This window comes from Podarcis melisellensis, assembly GCF_964234715.1.
Source record: "Podarcis melisellensis genome assembly, chromosome: 3".
Classification (NCBI taxonomy): domain Eukaryota; kingdom Metazoa; phylum Chordata; class Lepidosauria; order Squamata; family Lacertidae; genus Podarcis; species Podarcis melisellensis.
In genome coordinates, this window is record NC_138530.1 from 15,209,560 (window position 1) to 15,230,645 (window position 21,086).

The window sequence follows — 21,086 nt, forward strand, 5'->3', positions numbered from 1 at the left end:
AAAATGACACATATTTTACTTAAATAATGTGTGTCCTAATTGAAATGCTCTTGCAGACTCTTTGAATTCTGTCCTGTAATGCATTGCTGAATCAAGTCTGACTGATTAGGAATTCAGTGCGAGCATCTGTACTTGATCACCCTCCAAGGGGTATTTGCCCCATAGTGTATGAAAAGGTAAAGGTAAAGGACCCCTGGATGGTTAGTTCCAGTCAAAGGCGACTATGGGGTTGCAGCGCTCATCTCGCTTCAGGCCGAGGGAGTCAGCGTTTGTCCACAGACAGCTTTCCGGGTCATGTGGCCAGCATGACTAAACTGCTTCTGGCGCAATGGGACACCGAGACGGAACCCAGAGTGCACAGAAACGCTGTTTGCGTTCCCGCCACAGCAGTACCTATTTATCTACTTGCACTGGCCTGCTTTTGAACTGCTGGGTTGGTAGAAGTTGGGACAGAGCAATGGGAGTTCACTCCATCGTGGGGATTCGAACTGCTTACCTTCCAATTGGCAAGCCCAAGAGGCTCGGTGGTTTAGACCACAGCACCATCTGCATCCCTTGTGTGTTGAAAGTAGCCTGCTGTGTGAAGGTTAACAAATATATTCATTGCTCTGCTCACTGTTGCCTCTGGCCCTGCTCGCCACTGGCATGTGGCCCTGAAACGTTTGCCCTGAATGGACTGTGGCCCTCAGAATGGGGAAAAAAGGTTTATTTGCTCCTGATTTTATAACACAATCTGTAGTATAAGCTGAGGTTTGAGGGAGAGTTGGATGTGATGAGCCAATCCTTGTCTGGCATCCTAGTTTCCTCGCCTGTTTTGTCTCCACTGCCATTGTAAGAGACAGGGAAGCATCTCCAAGTTGGTATGAGGCGCGCAACTAATCACATTGCAAACAGGCTTCTTTTAGGAAATTAAACTCCACAGCAAATATCTGCTCCTGACAAAACACACATTGCTTCAGAGGCTAAGGAAAAGATAACATCACACTATTACTTCCAAGATGAAAGCAAAAATGTTCTTCAGAACCCTTTCACAGTTATCGCTTTGGAACGGAGACCGGTGACATAGGATTACAGTTACTGTATCTTGCTGGAGTTTAATTTTTGTATTTTTTAAGAAGAAGGGGGGGAAAACCCTGCTTCAGTGTGGTGCTTTACATAAGTTATAATGTTTAAAAGAGATGATAAATATCAGGATAAATATCATGACTTGGCGTTTTGGGCAAGCTAAAGGGAATAATTTGACAACGCGTGTTCTTTCTGATTAACTGCATGTAGCTTTCAAATGGCTGAGATAAATGGGTTTGGAGGAGGGCTTTGCAACAACCAAAAATGTGGCATTATGAGCCATGGATCAGACGTTGCTTGCTGGTACAGCTAATGGCCCAATTTCCTGGATTCTGCAATTACGGAGCAGAATCTCAGTCTCAGGGGAGGTGCATGCAAAACACCTGCAGAGTGGGTGTGTTTGTATGTTGCGTTCGTGAGAGAAAAGACTGAGAAAGTGGATCTGCTCAGGTGCCACTGGGGAAGAAGCACAGGGATTGGGGCGAATCAAAACACAGCTATTCTTTGAAATTCCCACTTCTCTGGATTTTGCAATGCAAGTAATGTGTACCAAAATGGCACACAGCAGGGGGAAGGGTGCATAAGAATGCATCGATTTGTGAAAATACCATGTGAAATGTTGTGCGTTAGGGGAAACCGCTTGCAAAAAATGTGCATATTGGGGGGAAATGTGCACTAAAATGTAGATGAATATTCTGTCATCTTTCATGATCTGAACCATGAAAATTTCAAGGCTTGCTTGTATTAATTCCCCGAGGCAGAAATGTGTACAGATCGCCTAATCCAGAAATATGCATTATCAACTAAAAATCTGACATGTGGCCCCTTCCAGAGAAGCAGCTACAGTGGTACCTCAGATTAAGTACTTAATTCGTTCCGGAGGTCCATTCTTAACCTGAAACTGTTCTTAACCTGAAGCACCACTTTAGCTAATGGGGCCTCCAGCTGCTACCGCGCGATTTCTGTTCTCATCCTGAAGCAAAGTTCTTAACCTGAAGCACTATTTCTGGGTTAGCAGAGTCTGTAACCTAAAGCGTATGTTACCTCAAGCGTATGCAACTGTGATGGGATAATGAGCTGCTTGTGCGTAAAAGCTTAATCCCTCTGGGGTTTGGCTGGTCAACCAAACCCAGGCACTAACGGAGCCCCCAAAGCATGGCTCCGTCAGTCGCTGGTAGAATCCGACAGTGGGCGTCTACGGAATTTACTCCAACATAAAAGCTGTTTGACGGACATGCGCCTTCGTGACTCTCTGCATGACAGTTTCCGGCGAGGGGTGGGAGTTGCTAACGGGGGTCTTGATACCTCTGCACTATTCTCACTAGAAGTATCCCAGAGCCTTCCCTCCGATTCCCCTTCCGCTGGAACTCCTGCGCTCCCCCTGCTGGTTCCTGCTTCTGCTGTAGAGTCTCTCCTATTCTCCTGGAGCCTTTCCCCCATCTCTCTCTCCGATGGCAGTTCCCTGACATCCACCTCCCCCCCAGGGCCCCCTTCACCCCCCGCCTCCTCTCCCACTGGCGGTGAGGGCGGAAAGCCCCTGAAGGAACTCTCCTCGTCGTCCAAGGATTCAAACACTTCTAGCCATGGAGTACCGTCTCTCTCCCCGTCCTCCTCTTCTTCGTCGGAGTCGGCTTCCTCACCCACCCCTGACTCTGGGAACCCTTCAAACTCTCCTTCCTCATCGGTGGTCCCAAAGTGTTCCCTTCTAAATCGTGCCACGGGTTGCGGTTTTTTTGGGAAACGCCGATGAAATGTTTCTATTAAAACCTCGTCGTTGACTACCTCCGCGGGTAACCAAGTGTTTTCCGACTCTGCTTCCCCCTCCCATTCTACCAGATATTCCACCTGATTCCCCTTCCACCTGGAATCAATGATTCCTGCCACGTTCATGTCGCGTTCTCTCTCTTCTATCACGGGCGTTTGGGTGACCTCTCTCTCACGCTCCCCCCACTCACGTCCCTCTCGGTACGGCGACAGTAATGACCTGTGAAATACTGGGTGCAATTTCATGTGACTGGGCAGTCTGAGTTCGAATGCTACTGGGTTGACCTGCTGTATGACCTCAAAGGGTCCCAATCTTTTGGGTCTCAGTTTCTTACACCCTCCCTTGAACGGTAGTCCCTGGGTGGATAGCCACACCCGGTCTCCCACCCTTATAGTTTCACCTTCCCTCCTGTTTCTGTCTGCTTGTTTTTTATATTCTTCCTTGGCTCTCTCTAAGTTAAGTTGAAGCTGACGGTGGATCGCTTCCATCTCTTCAACAAAATGTTCCGCCGCCGGCACGCTCCACCTCTCCCCTCCTTCTCCTGGAAATGCCCTGGGATGACACCCATAATTTGCCAGAAAGGGACTCATCCCTGTGGACACGTTCTCCGCGTTGTTGTAGGCAAATTCTGCCAGAGGTAACTTATCTACCCAATCATTTTCTCGGTCCTTTACATAACACCTCAGGTATTGTTGTAAAATCCCGTTTGCCCTTTCCGCTTGCCCATTTGTTTCTGGGTGCCGGGCAGTGGAGAAATTGATTTCCACGTGCAGTAAGCTCATAAGCTTCCTCCAGAACCTGGAAGTAAACTGTTTCCCTCGGTCGCTGACCACCCTCAAGGGGGCGCCATGCAACCTGAAAATATGCTCTATGAACAACTTGGCGGTTTCCTCCGCTGTGACCGCATGTGAACAGGCTATAAAATGACACATCTTAGTTAGTAGATCTACCACCACCATGACAGCCGTCTTGCCCTTGGATTTTGGCAGATCCGTCATAAAATCTATGGAGACTACCTCCCATGGCCTTTCTGGTGTGGGTAAGGGTTGTAAGAGCCCCGCTGGCGCCGCCCTCTCCCCTTTCGCTCGCTGGCACCTGTCGCAACCCCTGACATATTCCCGTACGTCCTCCCTCACCTTGGGCCACCAAAACTCCCTGGTAACCAACCACATGGTTTTGTGCTGTCCAAAATGCCCCGCTGTGGGGCTGTCATGCAACTGCTTGAGTACTCTGCCCCTCAGTTCCCCATCGGGTATGTACAGTGCCCCTTTGTAATACAGCGCCCCGTTCTTTTCTTCAAACCCCCCTGTGTTCTCCTCTGTCCTCCTGAGCTCTCTGAGTTTCCCTTGGGCGTATTCGTCGTTCTCCGTACCCTCTAACAGTTCTCTCTGCCCCACCAATGCCGCCCCACACACCCAGCGGTCTCAGGGATTACATGCCTTGCCTCAGGCGCGCCCTCCCCCTCTAAGTACTCAGGTTTCCTGGAAAGAGCGTCCGCCCTTACGTTCTCAGAGCCTGGCACGTAACGAATCTCAAAGTTGAATTTGGAGAACTCCTGGGCCCATCTCACTTGTCTCTGGTTCAGCACTCGGGCTGTTCTCCAGTACTCCAGATTTTTGTGGTCAGTCCGGACTTGAACCTTGTGCTGCGCCCCAATCAGCAAGTGCCGCCATCTCCGGAATGCTTCATGAATGGCGAGCAGTTCTCGGTCGTATACTGTGTAGTTCCTCTCGGATTTGTTCAACTTCCGCGAGAAGAATGCACACGGTCTCCATTCAGATGTATCTTTTCCCGGCTGGAGAAGCACGGCTCCCACCGCTCGGTCTGACGCGTCAGTCTCCACTCTCATTGGTTGCTGTAGATCCACGTGCAAAAGTTGCTCCTCCGACGCAAACGCCGCCTTTAAGCGTTCGAACGCCCGCTGCGCTTCTTCCGTCCAAGCAAATTTTTTCTTGCTGCTAAGACAATCCGTGATGGGCGCTGTTAAATGGGCAAAGTTTTTGATGAACTTTCTATAGAAGTTTCCGAAGCCCAGGAACCTTTGCACGTCCTTCTTGGTCCTTGGTGTTTTCCATTCCAGTACCGCTTGAACCTTGCTGGGATCCATGGCCAACCCCGTCAGACAACCGGTACCCCAGGAATTCCACCTCCCTGGTATGAAACTGGCACTCCTCCAGTTTCACCCACAGCCGATTTTCTCGCAGTTTGCTCAGTACTTCTCTAACATCTCGCACATGCTGCTCCTCATTCTCTGAGTACACCAAGACGTCATCTAAGAACGCTACGCCGTTCTTGTAGAGCAATGGCCCCAGGACGTGATTCATGAATGATTGAAAGCAGGCCGAACCCGCTTGTAGTCCGAAAGGCATAACTAAGTACTCAAAAGCCCCCAAGGGGGTGAACATAGTGGTCTTCCACTCATCCCCCTTTCTCACGCGTATCAAGTTGTATGCCCCCCTAAGGTCCAGCTTGGTAAAAAATTTCCCTTTTCTCACCCGTGTCAGAATATCATCAATTCTGGGCATAGGGAAAGTCACTGGTTCTGACACAGCATTTAGGGCCCTGAAATCACACACCAGCCTGGGTTTACCCATCTTCTTTTTGTCCACAAAGAACACTGGGCTGCCCCCCACCGCTCGTGACTCTCTGATGAAACCTCGCTTGAGGTTCTTGTCAATGAATTCCCTTAACTCCTGCATCTCACTGTCTGACATTGCATACAGCTTGCCCACTGGCAATTGTGCTCCTGGGAGTAAGGTAATTTGACAGTCAAAGGGTCTGTGCGGTGGCAGTTTATCTGCTTCCTTTTCGCTAAAGACGTCAATCAAGTCAGCATATTGTGGTGGCACCTTCCCCTTGTCCGTCACTTCCATCCCTGCTAGAGTGGCCCTGGCCCCTGCCTGACCCTCTCCCTCCTTGCAGTGTTCTAGGCCAGTGTTTCCCAACCTTGGGCCTCCAGCTGTTTTTGAACTACAATTCCCATCATCCCTGACCACTGGTCTTGCTAGCTAGGGATGATGGGAGTTGTAGTCTAAAAACAGCTGGAGGCCCAAGCTTGGGAAACACTGTTCTAGGCAATGTGCTGATCCAAAGGAAACCACTCTCTGATGCCAGCCTACTAGCGGATCGTGTAGTGCCAGCCAGCTCATTCCCAAAATAATGGGAGCTCCTCCCAAGGTGGCTACGTTAAACGCTATCAGTTCTGTGTGTCTTGCCACCCTCATAATCATTGGTACAGTCTGTTGGCTCACTTCACCTCCCAACAGTTCCCTCCCATCAATGGTGGTCACCTGCAAAGGCTTACTTAATGGAATAGTCTGTATCTGGTGTTCAGCTGCAAACTCCTTACTCATGAAATTACAGGAGCTGCCTGAATCCAATAGCGCTTTTATCTTTAGTGGATGTCCGTTTGACAGTTCCAGCAACACCTCTATCACAAGCGCTGGTCTTGGAGGCTCCGGTGTGGGCACATTCACTACTCCCTGGCCTGGCTGCTGTGCCCTGATGTTGGCAGCCAGGCGTTGGCTTTTACTTGCTCCTCGGTTTCTCCTTCCTCCTTCCCCCCAACAGTTCCCGCCATCCCTTGCCATTCCTTCCTCTGCGGACAGACTCTGGCAAAGTGCCCTGGCTGTTGGCAGAGATAACATCTCTTGGCGCTCTTTCCCTCCTTCTTCCGCCCTTCACTGGTGTTTGAAACTGCGCGCACGCGCGCTGTTCCAAGTTCCATCGGCTCTGCTGAAAGACTGCTCCGGAATCTCTGGAATGCAGAAGTCCTTCCAACGTTCCCCTTTTCCTTCCCGCTTTTCCAACGCCCTTGCTTCTAGGCGCGCTCCTATGACCAGCGCAGATTTAGTCAGCTGATCCATAGACTCCACCCTGGGCGCTCGGGAAAGTTCATCTTTCACTGCGGGAGAGAGCCCTTCTTCAAACATCATATGAATAGGTTCACTTGCCAGATCCCACCCCAGTCTATGAATCAGCATAGTCCAGTACTCACGTACAGATCGGCTCCCCTGTTTGCACGCCATTAACTGCCTGCGCACCACCCCCTGCTCAATCTCGCTGGAAAACATCAGGTCCATGGCGCGAAAAAACTTCCTCGTGTCCTTTAAGATATCATTATTGGCTGCCATCAGGGGTCGGACCCAGTCCTTCGCCCCTCCCTCTAGATGGCTAATCACGTACGCCACTCTAGAGCTCTCATCGGGGAAGTCATCAAACAGTAGATTGAGAGCATATTGCATCTCCGTTCTAAAGGCTTGATAGTTCCTGGGATCCCCCCCAAATTTCTGCACCAATCCAGGCACCTTTCTGGCAAGTGGGGCGGTTTTCCCCTTATCCGCATCTTGAGCCCTCCTCTCCTCGAGCCTCGCCGTCTGCAGCGCGAGCTGGACCTCCAACGCCCTGTACCTTTCTTCCAGGCTTGGACCTGCTCCAGCTCCAGCTCCTGCTCCTCCGGTTCCGGCTGGTTCGCTCATGATGCCCTCTGCTTGCACAAGCCGCTTTCAAAGACTGTCGGATTGCTGTGATGGGATAATGAGCTGCTTGTGCGTAAAAGCTTAATCCCTCTGGGGTTTGGCTGGTCAACCAAACCCAGGCACTAACGGAGCCCCCAAAGCATGGCTCCGTCAGTCGCTGGTAGAATCCGACAGTGGGCGTCTACGGAATTTACTCCAACATAAAAGCTGTTTGACGGACATGCGCCTTCGTGACTCTCTGCGTGACAGTTTCCGGCGAGGGGTGGGAGTTGCTAACGGGGGTCTTGATACCTCTGCACTATTCTCACTAGAAGTATCCCAGAGCCTTCCCTCCGATTCCCCTTCCGCTGGAACTCCTGTGCTCCCCCTGCTGGTTCCTGCTTCTGCTGTAGAGTCTCTCCTATTCTCCTGGAGCCTTTCCCCCATCTCTCTCTCCGATGGCAGTTCCCTGACAGTAACCTGAGGTACCACTGTATTCAGAAGGCCAGCTCCTGGAGAGAAAACTCAGAGGTGTGGTCTAGTTGGGAAAGTTACTGGTAGTCTCTGCAAGTTCCCAGGCCTCAACAGCAATGAAGTTTTGTTCCACCCATAACTCAGCTTGTAGCGAATTTCTATGTAAAGGGCAGAGGGAAAGTCACCAAGTTAAGCCACTGGGGAGATCTGCTTGGGATCTGTCAGTCCTGTAATAATGTAAACAAGTCCCATACACGGGGATGCGCAGAACTGCACCGAGAAAGACATCGGAAATGTGTGTGTTTGCTAGGACTGGGGTGATGGTGTGTTTCAGTCTTCAAATCAGTAAGTTGGATTTTGGTCAGAGAAAATGGTTCAAAACAAGATCTCTATTTTCACGTAATGGCCTAGATTAGAGTTCCTGGAACAACAGGAGAGCCTACTTCACAAAGAGGAAGAAAAGCTGCAGAATGCCGTGATAAATATTTATTACCAGTTGATGGACCGGCATGCATTTTGAGCAATGCACTTTTTATTTTATTTTTTTTAAAAAAAGGATAATAAATAAAAGATAGAGCATCTCTTTACAGCTGTTGCCGTAACTCCCCAAGATGCTGAAAGTTACCAGTAACAAGCAGCGCTCTCTCCCTCTCTCTCTTTCACAGTATATCGGAGTTGCACTAGAAAATGAAAGGATTAACCATAATCTTAATGTGTCAAGCAGAGATTCAGCAGCAGGAAATGCAGGTTGCCGGCCAGGAAGTGCAAAGTGTCAGTGAGGAAGGTGCAATTTGCACTGGAGAAACAGCTGGTTGGAGGGATTGCTTAACCCTTCTCTTGCTCACAGCTTTTTCTTTCTCCAGCCCTCTTCTCCAGCTGCTTTTCTCATCTTGACTGGGGTTCCAGACCTGTTTGCCTTGTCATGGAGAGAGTGGCGAGGGGGTTGAAGGAAGCGGTGCAAGTGGAAACAGCAGGTAAAGGAGGGGCAGCAGGTTAAACACACCCACCCTTCTTGCAAATATTCATATTGTGCAGCATGAAGTGACCGGATGCATAAGAACTCTTTGAATAATATTTTTATGGGTCTGAGCAATGTTGATTTCTGAAAGGAGTCGGTTCTTATGCATCCAGTCACTTCATGCTGCTCCTTTCGGAAATCAACATTGCTCAGACCCATTAAAAATATTAGTCAAAGTTTACTCTTCAGAAACGTGACGAAACACATCAAATGATACAGCCATAACATCTTAGAGACCAACACGGCTACCTACCTGTAACTAGATTCATAACATCTATGCAATATATTGTGCTGTTTGTCCAGCACAGGTTCAGCATCTTAAAAATAAAAGATAACTCCAAAAATCAAAATGATGTCTCTCTCCCCCTTCCCAGAATGAGGGAAACTGTCACGGGGGGTGCCAGGTTGTGCCCCCTCATGCCCTTTCGAAAATCTGTGCCAGGGCCATGGCTACCCTGTCCTTTCTCACACTATGCCCCTGGGTGGTTGCGTGGATTGGTATTTTTATTTATATATATATATATAATATAGGGACGCGGGTGGCGCTGTGGGTAAAAGCCTCAGCACCTAGGGCTTGCCGATCGAAAGGTCGGCAGTTCGAATCCCCATGGCGGGGTGTGCTCCCGTTGCTCGGTCCCAGTGCCTGCCAACCTAGCAGTTCGAAAGCACCTCCGGGTGCAAGTAGATAAATAGGGACCGCTTACTAGCGGGAAGGTAAACGGCGTTTCCGTGTGCGGCTCTGGCTCGCCAGAGCAGCGATGTCACGCTGGCCACGTGACCCGGAAGTGTCTCCGGACAGCGCTGGCCCCTGGCCTCTTGAGTGAGATGGGCGCACAACCCCAGAGTCTGTCAAGACTGGCCCGCATGGGCAGGGGTACCTTTACCTTTACCTTTATATATTTAACATACAAGTATATGCACTGATCTGATATACATTCCCCCGATCTGACATTTATAGGATATATGACACGCTAGTGCCAGCTGCAGCCATCAGAGATCATTCTCCAGGCTACCATGAGGCCGATTATAGAGAATGTGGCTCAGAGAGTGCAGGCATGAACTGTAATGCGGCAATGTTATGCCATTGCTCGCATCACCAAGTCCAAGATCCAGGTCTCCAGCCCACGCAGATTTAATTTGGTAAGGGCTGGAGAAGAAAGAGAAAAGGGTGATTTCGGAACAACGTTGGAAGGACAGGTTGATTCAAAATTGTTATTACGAAAGAAATCTGTGCTCCGAGGAGATAAAAAGTGGAGATTCATCTCTCAGGCAAGGCTGCTGAGGCAAAAAAAAAGACGAGAAAAAACCCTCCAGTAATTCAAGAAACAATTAGCTGTCACTTCTCAGGGGTAGCAGACTGTGAAAAGTAGTTAGATGGTGATATAATCTTTGTATTATGACTGGCTTTGGAAGAAAATTCTCATGGCGGGGGAGGTGAATCTAGAGTCAATCCTGCGTGAGGCCATTTTTTATCATGCGGCCATATTTAGTTGGCAGAATCAGCCTACTCAGGCTTCAGCTCAGGTGATGGATAGAGATTTGGGGAGAAATCCAGTCCTGTTGGCTTTTTTGTGTGAACACACCTGTCTGGGCCTCGCTATGCCTGAAGTACTCAACCTCAAAATTTAATGTGCAAATCAGATTGGTACCTAGGTAAGGCACAGCAGGTATGTAAGAGGTTAAGTGCAAACTAAGGCATTGATCCCACAAACTAAGGCATTGATCCCACAAGTACAATGGTCCCTGCCTTTTCCTATTGAAGCACAGAGTGGGAACAGCAGTTGTTGTTGTTGTTGTTGTTGTTGTTGTTGTTGTCGTCATCATCATCATTATTTATACCCCACCCATCTGGCTGGGTTTCCCCAGCCACTCTGGGTGGCTTCCAACAAAATATTAAAATACAATAGTCTTTCAGATATTAAAAGCTTCCCTAAACAGGGCTGCCTTCAGATGTCTCCTAAAAGTCTGGTAGTTGTTTTTTCCTTGGACATCTGGTGGGAGGGTGTTCCACAGGGTGGGTGCCACTACTGAGAAGGCCCTCTGCCTGGTTCCCTGTAACCTCACTTCTTGCAGTGGGGGAACCACCAGAAGGCCCTTAGCACTGGACCTCAGCATGCGGGCAGAACGATGGGGGCAGAAACACTCCTTCAGGTATACTGGACTGAAGCCATTTAGGGCTTTAAAGGTCAGCACCAACACTTTGAATTTTGCTCGGAAACGTACTGGGAGCCAATGCAGGTCTCTCAGGACTGGTGTTATAAGGTCTTGGCAACCGCTCCCAGTCACTAGTCTAGCTGCCGCATTCTGGATTAGTTGTAGTTTCCGGGTCACATTCAAAGGTAGCCCCACGTAGAGCGCGTTGCAGTAGTCCAAGTGGGAGATAACTAGAGCATGCACCACTCTGGTGAGACAGTCTGTGGGCAGGTAGGGTCTCAGCCTGCATACCAGATGGAGCTGGTAGACAGCCGCCCTGGACACAGTTAGTGGCCAGCGTCTCAGGATTGGGCAAGCAAAAGGACACTTCTTTGAGTAGGTTGGGCTTGTGATGTCTGTTTGCACCAACGCTAACATCTCCATGTCCATGTCCTTGCATGTGGGGTTGGAGCAAGGTCAGTGTCCAATTTACCCTCAGTTTGCCTCCTGAAGAGGCTGTTCATTGCTAGGAGGAGATGCTGGAGGTTTCTCCACAGCAAGAGGTGTCTGATCTGGGTGCCTAGTGCCATAGGGGCATAACACTCCCCTGTCAACCTGCTTGGTCCCTCTCCTGGACCCAGATCTCCATTCTTTCGCTTCTGACCTACTCCCCAGGCTCAGACCCTTATTGGGGTCCTGGCTTCACTTCTCCCATCCCACAAAAACACTCTCTGGTGTCATCTACATCCAGCTCCTTGAACTCCACCAGGATCCAACCGTCCCTTCCATGGCGTCTCCATGAGACTCAGGGCTCTTCCTGAAACAATATGGGAACTGAAACGCAGCTGTCCTAAAAAGCTGCCTTCTGGCAAATCACGCCATTGGCCCATCTAGCTCAGCAAGGTCTGCACTGACTGGCAGCAGCTCTCCAAGAAGAAGAAGAAGAGTTTGGATTTGATATCCCGCTTTATCATTACCCAAAGGAGTCTCAAAGCGGCTAACATTCTCCTTTCCCTTCCTCCCCCACAACAAACACTCTGTGAGGTGAGTGAGGCTGAGAGACTTCAGAGAAGTGTGACTGGCCCAAGGTCACCCAGCAGCTGCATGTGGAGGAGCGGAGACGCGAACCTGGTTCACCAGAATACGAGTCTACCGCTCTTAACCACTACACCATGCTGGCTCTCCAAGGTTTCAGACAAGGGACCTGTCCTGTGTGCTGGGGACAGGGTTGGGGAATCCATCCATTTCACTTTCTCATTTTTCCAATCTTCAGCTGTCCATCAGTCCTTCTGCATTGGTCTGGAAAGTGGGAGCAGAGAATTAATTCCTCATGAAAACCCATCAGCATCTTAATGTGACTTTCTCCTGATATACAGATTTTTGTATACAGATTTGCCTTTTCGCAAAGCAGTCTTCCCTAATATAATCCATATGGTGTTATTTTCCCCAGTATATAGGCACATCTATGCATATTTTAAATTGTATGAAGTTTCGTACACACTGGTCGACTGGAGAAGTGCTGTGCAATTTATTTTTTTTAATGTGAATTTTGATTGGTGGCTGTGTTTCATTCCACATACAGTCATACCTCTTGTTACGTTTGCTTCAGGTTAAATCTTTTCAGGTTGCGTCCCATGGCAACACGGAAGGCAACCCAGAAAGGATTACTTCCAGGTTTCGCCGCTCGCACATGCGCAGATGCTCAAAAGAACGTCACGCGCATGGGCAGAAGCGGCGCATCACGATCCGTGCCTTCTGCTCATGTTGTGAACGGGGCTCCAGAATGGATCACGTTCACAACCAGAGGTACCACTGTACTGTGTATTATTTTGGAGAGTGTGGATTAGGTAAAGTCACCTTCAAATGCAAATTGAAGAGAATTTGTCTCCCATTCCTGTCCTTCCCTTGTGCTCATCCAGCATTACATCAGCTACATCACTCTGGGATCATGTTTGGCCAACCATATATTCTGTTAGGGGTGTGTGAGAGAAAAACAGAATAAAATAAGTGAATCACAGACAGAATATATATATATATTTCAACAAGTCAACTATTAGAATAAAAGCTCATGCTGAAGTAATTTGGGGGGGGGAAGGGGGGTTGAGAAAGTTGGCATCGAAATGTGTTCCTATGAAGTTTAACATTATCTAGGCATGGAATTTTAATTCTCTTTGTCCAAAACGTGAACTATTACTCGTCAAGCTATGCTTAATACATAAATATGTTTTGTTTTGTTTCCCCCTTGTGTTTTCAGGGTATTTTTCCTCACCAAAATAAGAATCATACCGAAAGGAGCATTCTTGGGACTTGATGAAGTTGAAAAAATGTATGTACCTCCATATTCACTCATTATATTTGTAGAATGATTTAGAAGGCTATTTTTGGTTTGGGCTTGGTTTTCCCCTCTCTTCCCTAGACCTGCACTGTGCTTTAGTTAAGCTATCAGCTCTCCGCTCCCATAGGAGCCTCCTCTTCATTCACTTAGGGACTGGGGGAGGGGGGCTGAAGGAGAGTTCCCAAAGCCAATCTTCCAAAGCGGCGTTGCCACAATTACATCTGCGCATCCTTATGAAATAGGTTTTTCAATAGGGAGTTGATTGGTGGGCACTTAAGAAACAAACGGAATAAGAGATCACAAGAGAAGAGCGGAATCTGTAAGGCGACTTAAGGGCTGCTTCTCTTCATGTGGGTGGCACTACGGTCTAAACCACTGAACCTCTTGGGCTTGCCGATCAGAAGGTCAGCAGTTCGTATCCCCACGAGGGAGTGAGCTCCTGTTGTTCTGTCTCAGCACCTGCCAACCTAGCAGTTCTGGGCCACCCAAAGTAGCTGCACTGGGAGGTTTTAAATAGAGACTCACCGATCCAACTGTCCATTGTGAAGGGTCCAGAGCAGGCGGTGTTAGGATATTTCCGTTCCACCTTAAAAAGGGGGCAGGCTGTTGTGTGTCACAAGCCTGCGTACTTCCCGCTCACAGGGAGTTTCTGTTTTGCATATAGCTTTCGTTTTCACTCTGTTGCCTCGACATGAAGGCAGGCAGTCATGTTTTTCCTTTGTTCTGACCAACGCTGAATAAATCTGTAAAATATGGTCTCCTGGGTGAATCTTTCATTGCGGAGTCTGCTGCAAGGGTGTGTATGAGTCCTGGAATGTAGACAGCTATTTCTGAGGCTCATGTCGCTAATTGACTAATACTGTTTCCACAGGAGACCGGGAGATGACGTGGAGGCATGATGGCCTTTGTCTCCCTGGCAGTATCCCAAAAGGCAGTGCATAGATTGACAGCTGTCTTAAGCATCTGCTGACACTGAACCTGCACTCCTTCATTCATTCAGGGGTGGTGTGCCCCATTTTGTCCCCCTCATTGCCGCCCCACTGCTGGCACCGTGCCTCTCTCACCTACCTTGCATGGCGGTTACTTAGAACTAGTTACTGAGAACTTCAGGAGGTTGAGTGGTCTTGCACCCGGGTTTCCTATAGGCATCTGGTGGCTCTTGTGAGAACAGGATGCTAGACTAGATGGGCCACTGGCCTGATCTAGAAGGCCTCATTCTGTGTCCTTGGCAAAGACTGGTACTAGTTCAGTTGTGGACGTTGGGCCATGAGGGTGAACTTGGCTCTGCCCCACCAGCCTGACTTCTTATTTACAACGAGTCTAGGGGAGAGCACTGGCCTGTCAGCATCTTGCTAAGTCTCCGTGTTTGCCTTTGTAGGAAGCCCTCACAGAGGAGGTTGGGGACAAAACTAGGATCAGTTGACTTTACCTGCCACTGGCAATTGGCTGTAATAATACTAATACTAATAATTTATTATTTACACCCCACCCATTGGCCTGGGTTTCCCCAGCCACTCTGGGCTGCTCCCAACAGAATATTTAAAACACAACAAAACATCAAACATTAAAAACTTCCCTAAACAGGGCTGCCTTCAGATGTCTTCTAAAAGTCAGATAGTTGTTTCTTTTCTTGACATCTGATGAGAGGGCGTTCCACAAGGCAAGCGACACCACCGAGAAGGCCCTCTGCCTGGTTCCCTGTAACTTCACTTCTCACAGTGAGGCAACCACCAGAAAGCCCTCAAAGCTGGACCTCAGTGTCCGGGCTGAAAGATGGGGGTGGAGACACTCCTCCAGGTATACTGGGCCGAGGCTGTTTAGGGCTTTAAAGTCAGCACCAACACTTTGAATTTTGCTTGGAAACATACTGGGAGCCAATGTAGGTCTTTCAAGACCGGTGTTATAGGGTCTTGGCGGCTGCTCCCAGTCACCAGTCTAGCTGCCGCATTGTGTATTGTAGTTTCCGAGTCACATTCAAAGGTAGCAGCACGTAGAGCGCATTGCAGTAGTCCAAGCGGGAGATAACCAGAGCATGCACCACTCTGGCGGGACAGTCTGCGGGCAGATAGGGTCTCAGCCTGCGTACCAGATGGAGCTGGTAGACAGCTGCCCTGGACACAGAATTGACCTGCGCCTCCATGGACAGTTGTGAGTCCAAAATGTAGCTCAGTAATAGAGTACCTGCATTGCATGCAGAACATCTCCAGCATCTCCAGGTAAGACTAAGAGAGGACAGAGTCTGAAATCCTGGAGAGACACTGCCAGTTAGTGTAGATAGCACTGAACTAGGTGGACCAAAGGCAGCTTAGTATGTTCCTGCCATTAGTCTCCACCCTTCCACCCTGCAAGTCATCCTTGTGGGCCAATACTGGCTTGTTCATTTTTGCTGCCTCCCAGCAGGGCGCATGGCAGCATGAAGATGACTGCTGAGCCCACCTGTAAACTATTTCTATTGTTGTTCGTTACCTGCAGAAACCATATGTCTGCCTTGTATAAAGTGCGAAAAGGGGGATGTTGACGAGGAAGGAAGCTTGTGACAAAACTGACAAACACTGTTAGCGAAAGAGCAGCCGGGAGGGGGAGGGGGGAGAAGAAACACAATGCTAAGCAGGGGAAGTGGCTTTCATTTGAAAATATAGCAATGTGCTGTGGAAACTCTGTGGGGAAACAGTTTAAAGTGTGGCAGCAATGAAAATAGGGGGTTGATGAATATGCAAACGAGACCAATCAGCATCGGCAGCGTCTGCAGATGAGAAGCAGCAATGAAATGTGAAATGGCTCACAAATCAAAAATATAACCCATAAAACATTCATTGGAAATATTCATGATAATGCAGGGGCACAAACTATATAATCAAGTGATATATTTGCATATAAAAAAGGAGACCCCCTTGTATGAGATTCTTCCACCTGCCTCCCCCCGCCCCGCAATATCATACACACACAAAAAAACCAAGATTAAAGTCAACGGTAGGCTATTTAAAGGAAATGGCTATTAGAAATGTGATGCCTCCATGTGGTAAAATGTATTTTTCCTAGAGTATACAAATTAGATACTTCAATACACATGCGGCGCGCTGTGTTAGCACGAAGCTAGCGGGGAAGGAAATTCCCACAATGGATATATTCGCTGCAGAAGTTTAGTGAATTAAAAATTTCATGTCTGTGAGAAGGGAATGGATGACTTCAAACAGGCTCTCGAGGACCCATCTGCAGGGTCTATCGACTGAAGAGAGAGCTTAATGGAAAAACGTCATTGTGCTGAATTTTGTAGGGGGAGAGAAAAACAACTTTTCCACAGAGGGGAAAGCTTTTGCATTGGTAAAAGATTCGAGCCTATCATCCCACAGGGTGTGGATCTGCATAAATGTAACGAGATCTGCACCGGGGTGTTCAGATACGGTTAAAGCTTGTGAATAACTAAGCCTCTGCACATTGGTATGCGAGGTGCAGATTGGAGACGCTTTCAGACTGTCGCTCTTTAGCAGGTGGAATTCAGTCACATACCAGATAATTCAGGTGGTGCAATTAAAGTGGATTTGGCACTCTCGTGCAGTCAAGATGCTCCCCTTTCTCCCTTCCCGAGGGAAAAAAAGAACCGGGTTTTTTGCAGTAGGGAAAATGATGGAGAAATGTCTCAGGGCTTGACTTGAAGTTCCAGGCATTTAGACCCTTTCTCAGTGTCTCCAGGGAAAGGGGTGAAACATGAATGGGGAACCATTTGGTTGCCTTCCATATGTTGCTGGAGTCCAGTTTCTAACATTCCTGGACCTTCACCATGCTGCCTGAGACTGATGGGATTTGGGGGGTCTAAGAACAGTTTCCCCAGACCAGGGTAAAGGGGCCAAAACCAAGGGGTTGGACTCATTTCTGCTCTTCTTGATCAGAGATTTTGCTGTAGGCTCTGTTTCCATCAGGCACCAGAGGTGCTAGACACAGTGAGGCTTTTCTTCTAGCTAGATGCCCAGACCTTGAACCTAGGATCTCCTTGAGGGAGAGCACGCATCCAGCAAACCTGAGAAATCTGTCACTTTTGCAGAGCCTTCAGGCCCTTATATTTGAGCTGCAAAATTAGTGGCTTCCATAACAGTTGACTAGGCTCCTAGGTGCCATTTCTATTTGGTTATCTTTCACCACCCCGCTATAGAAGGATGTTGCTTCTAATTCCTAGTTGCTCAATAGCCAGTCTCTTGGAGGCAAAAAGATGATTTCATTGCAGGTGCACAGCTATGTGCTTGGTTAAGGGATGGGGAATCCATGGTTCTCCAGCTGTTCCTTGGGCTATCAGCTCCCTTCAGCATCAGGCACCATTGCCAATGGTTAGGGATGAGAGGGTTTGTACTCCAACATCTGGAGGGCCACTGGTTCCCCCTCTCTGTCTTTGTCTAGTAGGGCTAGCATTCCAACTGTTCTGGGATAGGCCAGTCAGGTCTGTGTCCTCCAATCACATTGTCACTGGTTGCAAGCAGGAATGCTAGAGGATTCGGTCGCAAATGGAAACAGGAGCAGAAATTGCTGCAATTCTCATGCACATCCAAGGTCAGGAGTAGAAAGCACACAAATGAATAGGAGTGGTGTTCACTATCATAGGTATTTTAGTCTGCACACATTATGTTAATAGATATGTTGTTTCCCACAATGTTTTTGGCATTTCCCATCCGTTGTGCTGAAATTATGTAATGAATTGCGTAATAAATTCAATTTGCCTTGGCCATAGCGGATAGCAAAATGAGTGGCGTAGGTTGTAGTGAAATATGAGCCGAAGCAGTACTGATTGTAACAAATGTAGGGTAGAATGGAAATTGCTTTTGCCCCCCTAGACCCATCCAGACTACAATAGAAATTTGACTCAACCGATCAAAAAACTTTGCTACATCATCTGGACATTGCAACATGGACCCTAATCTGTCATCTAGCTAGTTTCATGGTGGTAGATTCCTGCAAAAATTGCTGACCCTGCCAAGGAAAACTTGGCCATGGAAGAAAGGTGGCCTGTTGTCTTTTGTGGGAGCGCAGCTGGCACAGCTTTGCCGTAATGAAGCCAAATTTTGGCAATCCAAGGCCTTGTGTGTGACTTCTGAAATCCACAATGGTCCAATAGCATCGCTTAGGTGTCTTATTTGTTTCCTTTCTCCCATCCCTCTTCTGGCCTGCAAGTGGAACACCTGGCAGCTCGCTTTCTCTTGCCAAGGCCTATCAGTAGGAGAGACCTTGACTGTTGTGATACCCTTACAGCTCCTTGAAGAAGTAATAATTTTTAAAAATAAAGCTGATCATTTGTTATTCCTGCCAATAACTCACAGCTGCTATCAAAGAGCAAAGCTTTCGCTTGGCTTGTTTTAAAACTTTTTGAATGAAGAGACCAAGAGCGGTGCTCTGTAAAAAATGGAGCTTATACATTCTTGGATCATGGTCTCTGCTTCCTTGAGGTAAGATCCCAAAGAGGGTTAGAGAAATATAAAAGTACAATATTTACAATCCGAAGAATAGGGTGGGTCCTAAAATCACTCTCTCTCAGCATCAAAGGCCAAGTAAAGAGGAGTGTTTTCAGCATACAGTGGAGGCTACATAAAGATAATGAAGTCACATTGTTTTAATTACCTTAAGTATTGAACATGACAGGAAGTGTTGCGTGACGAGTTCCCGCCTCCCCCCACGGAAATAAAGACATGAGACACCAGAATTTAGGTTAATGGGCCAAATTAGGCCACAACTTTATTGATTACAGGAATTGAGAGGTATCAACTAACCGGCTTCAGCCTGATTACTTGAAGACCGGCAAGGGTTAACCACCAGTAGGGGAATCCTGCTGATGCACATCAACTAGGACCTCCCCCCGGGGTCACCGCTTGGGGGCGTGCCTTAGGCCCACACCTCCATAGGCTTAGGACAAGGGCACGCCACCCGGAATCCTTTACCGGAATACCCTTCGATTTGGGGAAAGGAGATGGCGCTTCCTCGCTCCCCCTTTCATCTGCATGACAATACCCCTACCAATGCCTAACCGCCAATGCCAAGGGAGTTGTGAGGTAGGCGAAAAACCAAATGGCTGGTACCAATTTGCCAATTGGAAAAAATTCCTCCCAGGCCACTCGACGGCAACCAACCGAAGTCCATAGCAATGTCAGGGAGCCTAACCTAATGGGTGGGAGGGTGGAAAAACCTGCTCAGCTGTAGCGTGGAAAGAGGGAGATCCTCAGACACGCCGGCCCTAAATGGGGCAGGCCACGCCTCCCGGACCAGCAGATTGGCTGGCCAGGGGGATGATGCGTCCGAGGATTCCCCCAGTATCACGGGGGCTGGGAGTCAGCCCCCGTGTGTGGGGGGAGGGGCGTGAAGCCCGCAACCCCACCTCCTCCCTAGCTCGGAAGTGGCTTTGCTCTTCAGCAACACGGTGGCATGAGATGAAGTCGGCGGTGATGTGGTTTGCAAGGTATCAAAGGAGAGAGAGCACAGTAATCCTCTGAGTTTATCAAAATGATACCTAAATACATCCTCTGTAGAGTGTCATGTATATAAAGGTCAGTGTTGTTCATTTTCTAGCAAGGGATAACACACACATTTTGTCCATAACAAGCTTTCTGAGAATTGTTCAAATTTTGAAGGCTGTATCTACAATCTAGTGTTCTGCCAAAGATTATGGGTTGTAGCCAAACTTAGTCAGAATAAAGGGAAAGGTACCCCTGACTGTCAGGTCCAGTTGCGGACGACTCTGAGGTTGTGCGCTCATCTCTCTCTATAGGCCGAGAGAGCCGGCGTTTGTCCACAGACAGCTTCCAGGTCATGTGGCCAGGATGACTAAGCCTCTTCTGGTGAACCAGAGTGGCACACAGAAATGCTGTTTACCTTCCCTCTGGAGCAGTACCTATCTATCTACTTGCACTTGCTGTGCTTTTGAACTGCTAGGTGGGCAGAAGCTGGGACCGAACAACCGGAGCTCACCCCGTCACAGGGATTCGAACCGCCAACCTTCTGATCGGCAAGCCCTAGGCTCTGTGGTTTAGACCACAGCACCACCCGCGTCCTTCTCCTAGTCAGAATAGACTGATTGAAATTAATGCAGTTGCATCCATTGCTTTCAGTGGGTCATCTCTTGAGTATGGCTTAGTTGGATACAACCTTCCTACTTTTTACAGACCATTCTCTATCAATTGATGAGGAAAGCAGGTAGGAGAGCAACACCGATGGGCTTGTTCACCCCTAGAACAAGACCCACCTCTTCTAGTTTCGATGTTATTATGTATGATGATTGCATAGGAATGTAATGTGGTGGACAGTCAGACGCCATGGGAGCAAGGGCTGAACCCAGTACTGTAGTGGCAAATTCAGAAGTTCAGGGGCCCTTTGTGATAGCCACAGCCACAACTCCCCTCAGCTCTGCCCCTTCTAATAATTATAATTAGGGATGCATTACAACCTTCAATGCAGATCTCCACTTGATGCTTTTCAGCAAGATCTACGATATTCCAGTCATGCACATGGACAAATAATTTGGAGTGCACCAATATCCTATTTCAGAGTGACTTAAATTGTGTTTTCCTTGGAGTTCCGACCACAGTCCACTACACCACTGGCTGAACCAGTCCTCTGCTTTTGTGTGTGAGCCACAAGGGCAGGGTTTCCTCACTTCTCATCTGTGTCTCTGCTTTGCAGTCTCCAATAACCTGCCCCCCCAAAAAAAAACCTCTATGGGAGCCAACCAACACCAGCACTGGGGAGGAGTGGGATACTGCAGCCCTCCAGATGTTGGACTCTGGCTCTTGATGGGTGTTGTAGCACAACAGCATTTGGAGGTTCCCTATCCTTCATCTGCAAAATGGACACCCCAAAATAGCTGCA

General features: G+C 48.4%; 1 protein-coding gene across 3 annotated transcripts in view; it reads left to right on the forward strand.

Moving 5' to 3' along the window:
* The window catches only part of FSHR (follicle stimulating hormone receptor), a gene marked incomplete at its 5' end in the record, with an annotated part of 113,485 nt that overhangs the window by 25,466 nt on the left and 66,933 nt on the right, over positions 1 to 21,086 (forward strand). For all 3 annotated transcript variants that reach the window (XR_014166242.1, XM_081903959.1, XM_081903960.1), the window contains one exon: positions 13,167 to 13,238. Coding sequence is in view for 2 of the 3 variants with exons in the window: in XM_081903959.1 (XP_081760085.1) it covers positions 13,167 to 13,238 (72 nt within the window). The remainder of the gene's footprint in view (positions 1 to 13,166; positions 13,239 to 21,086) is intronic.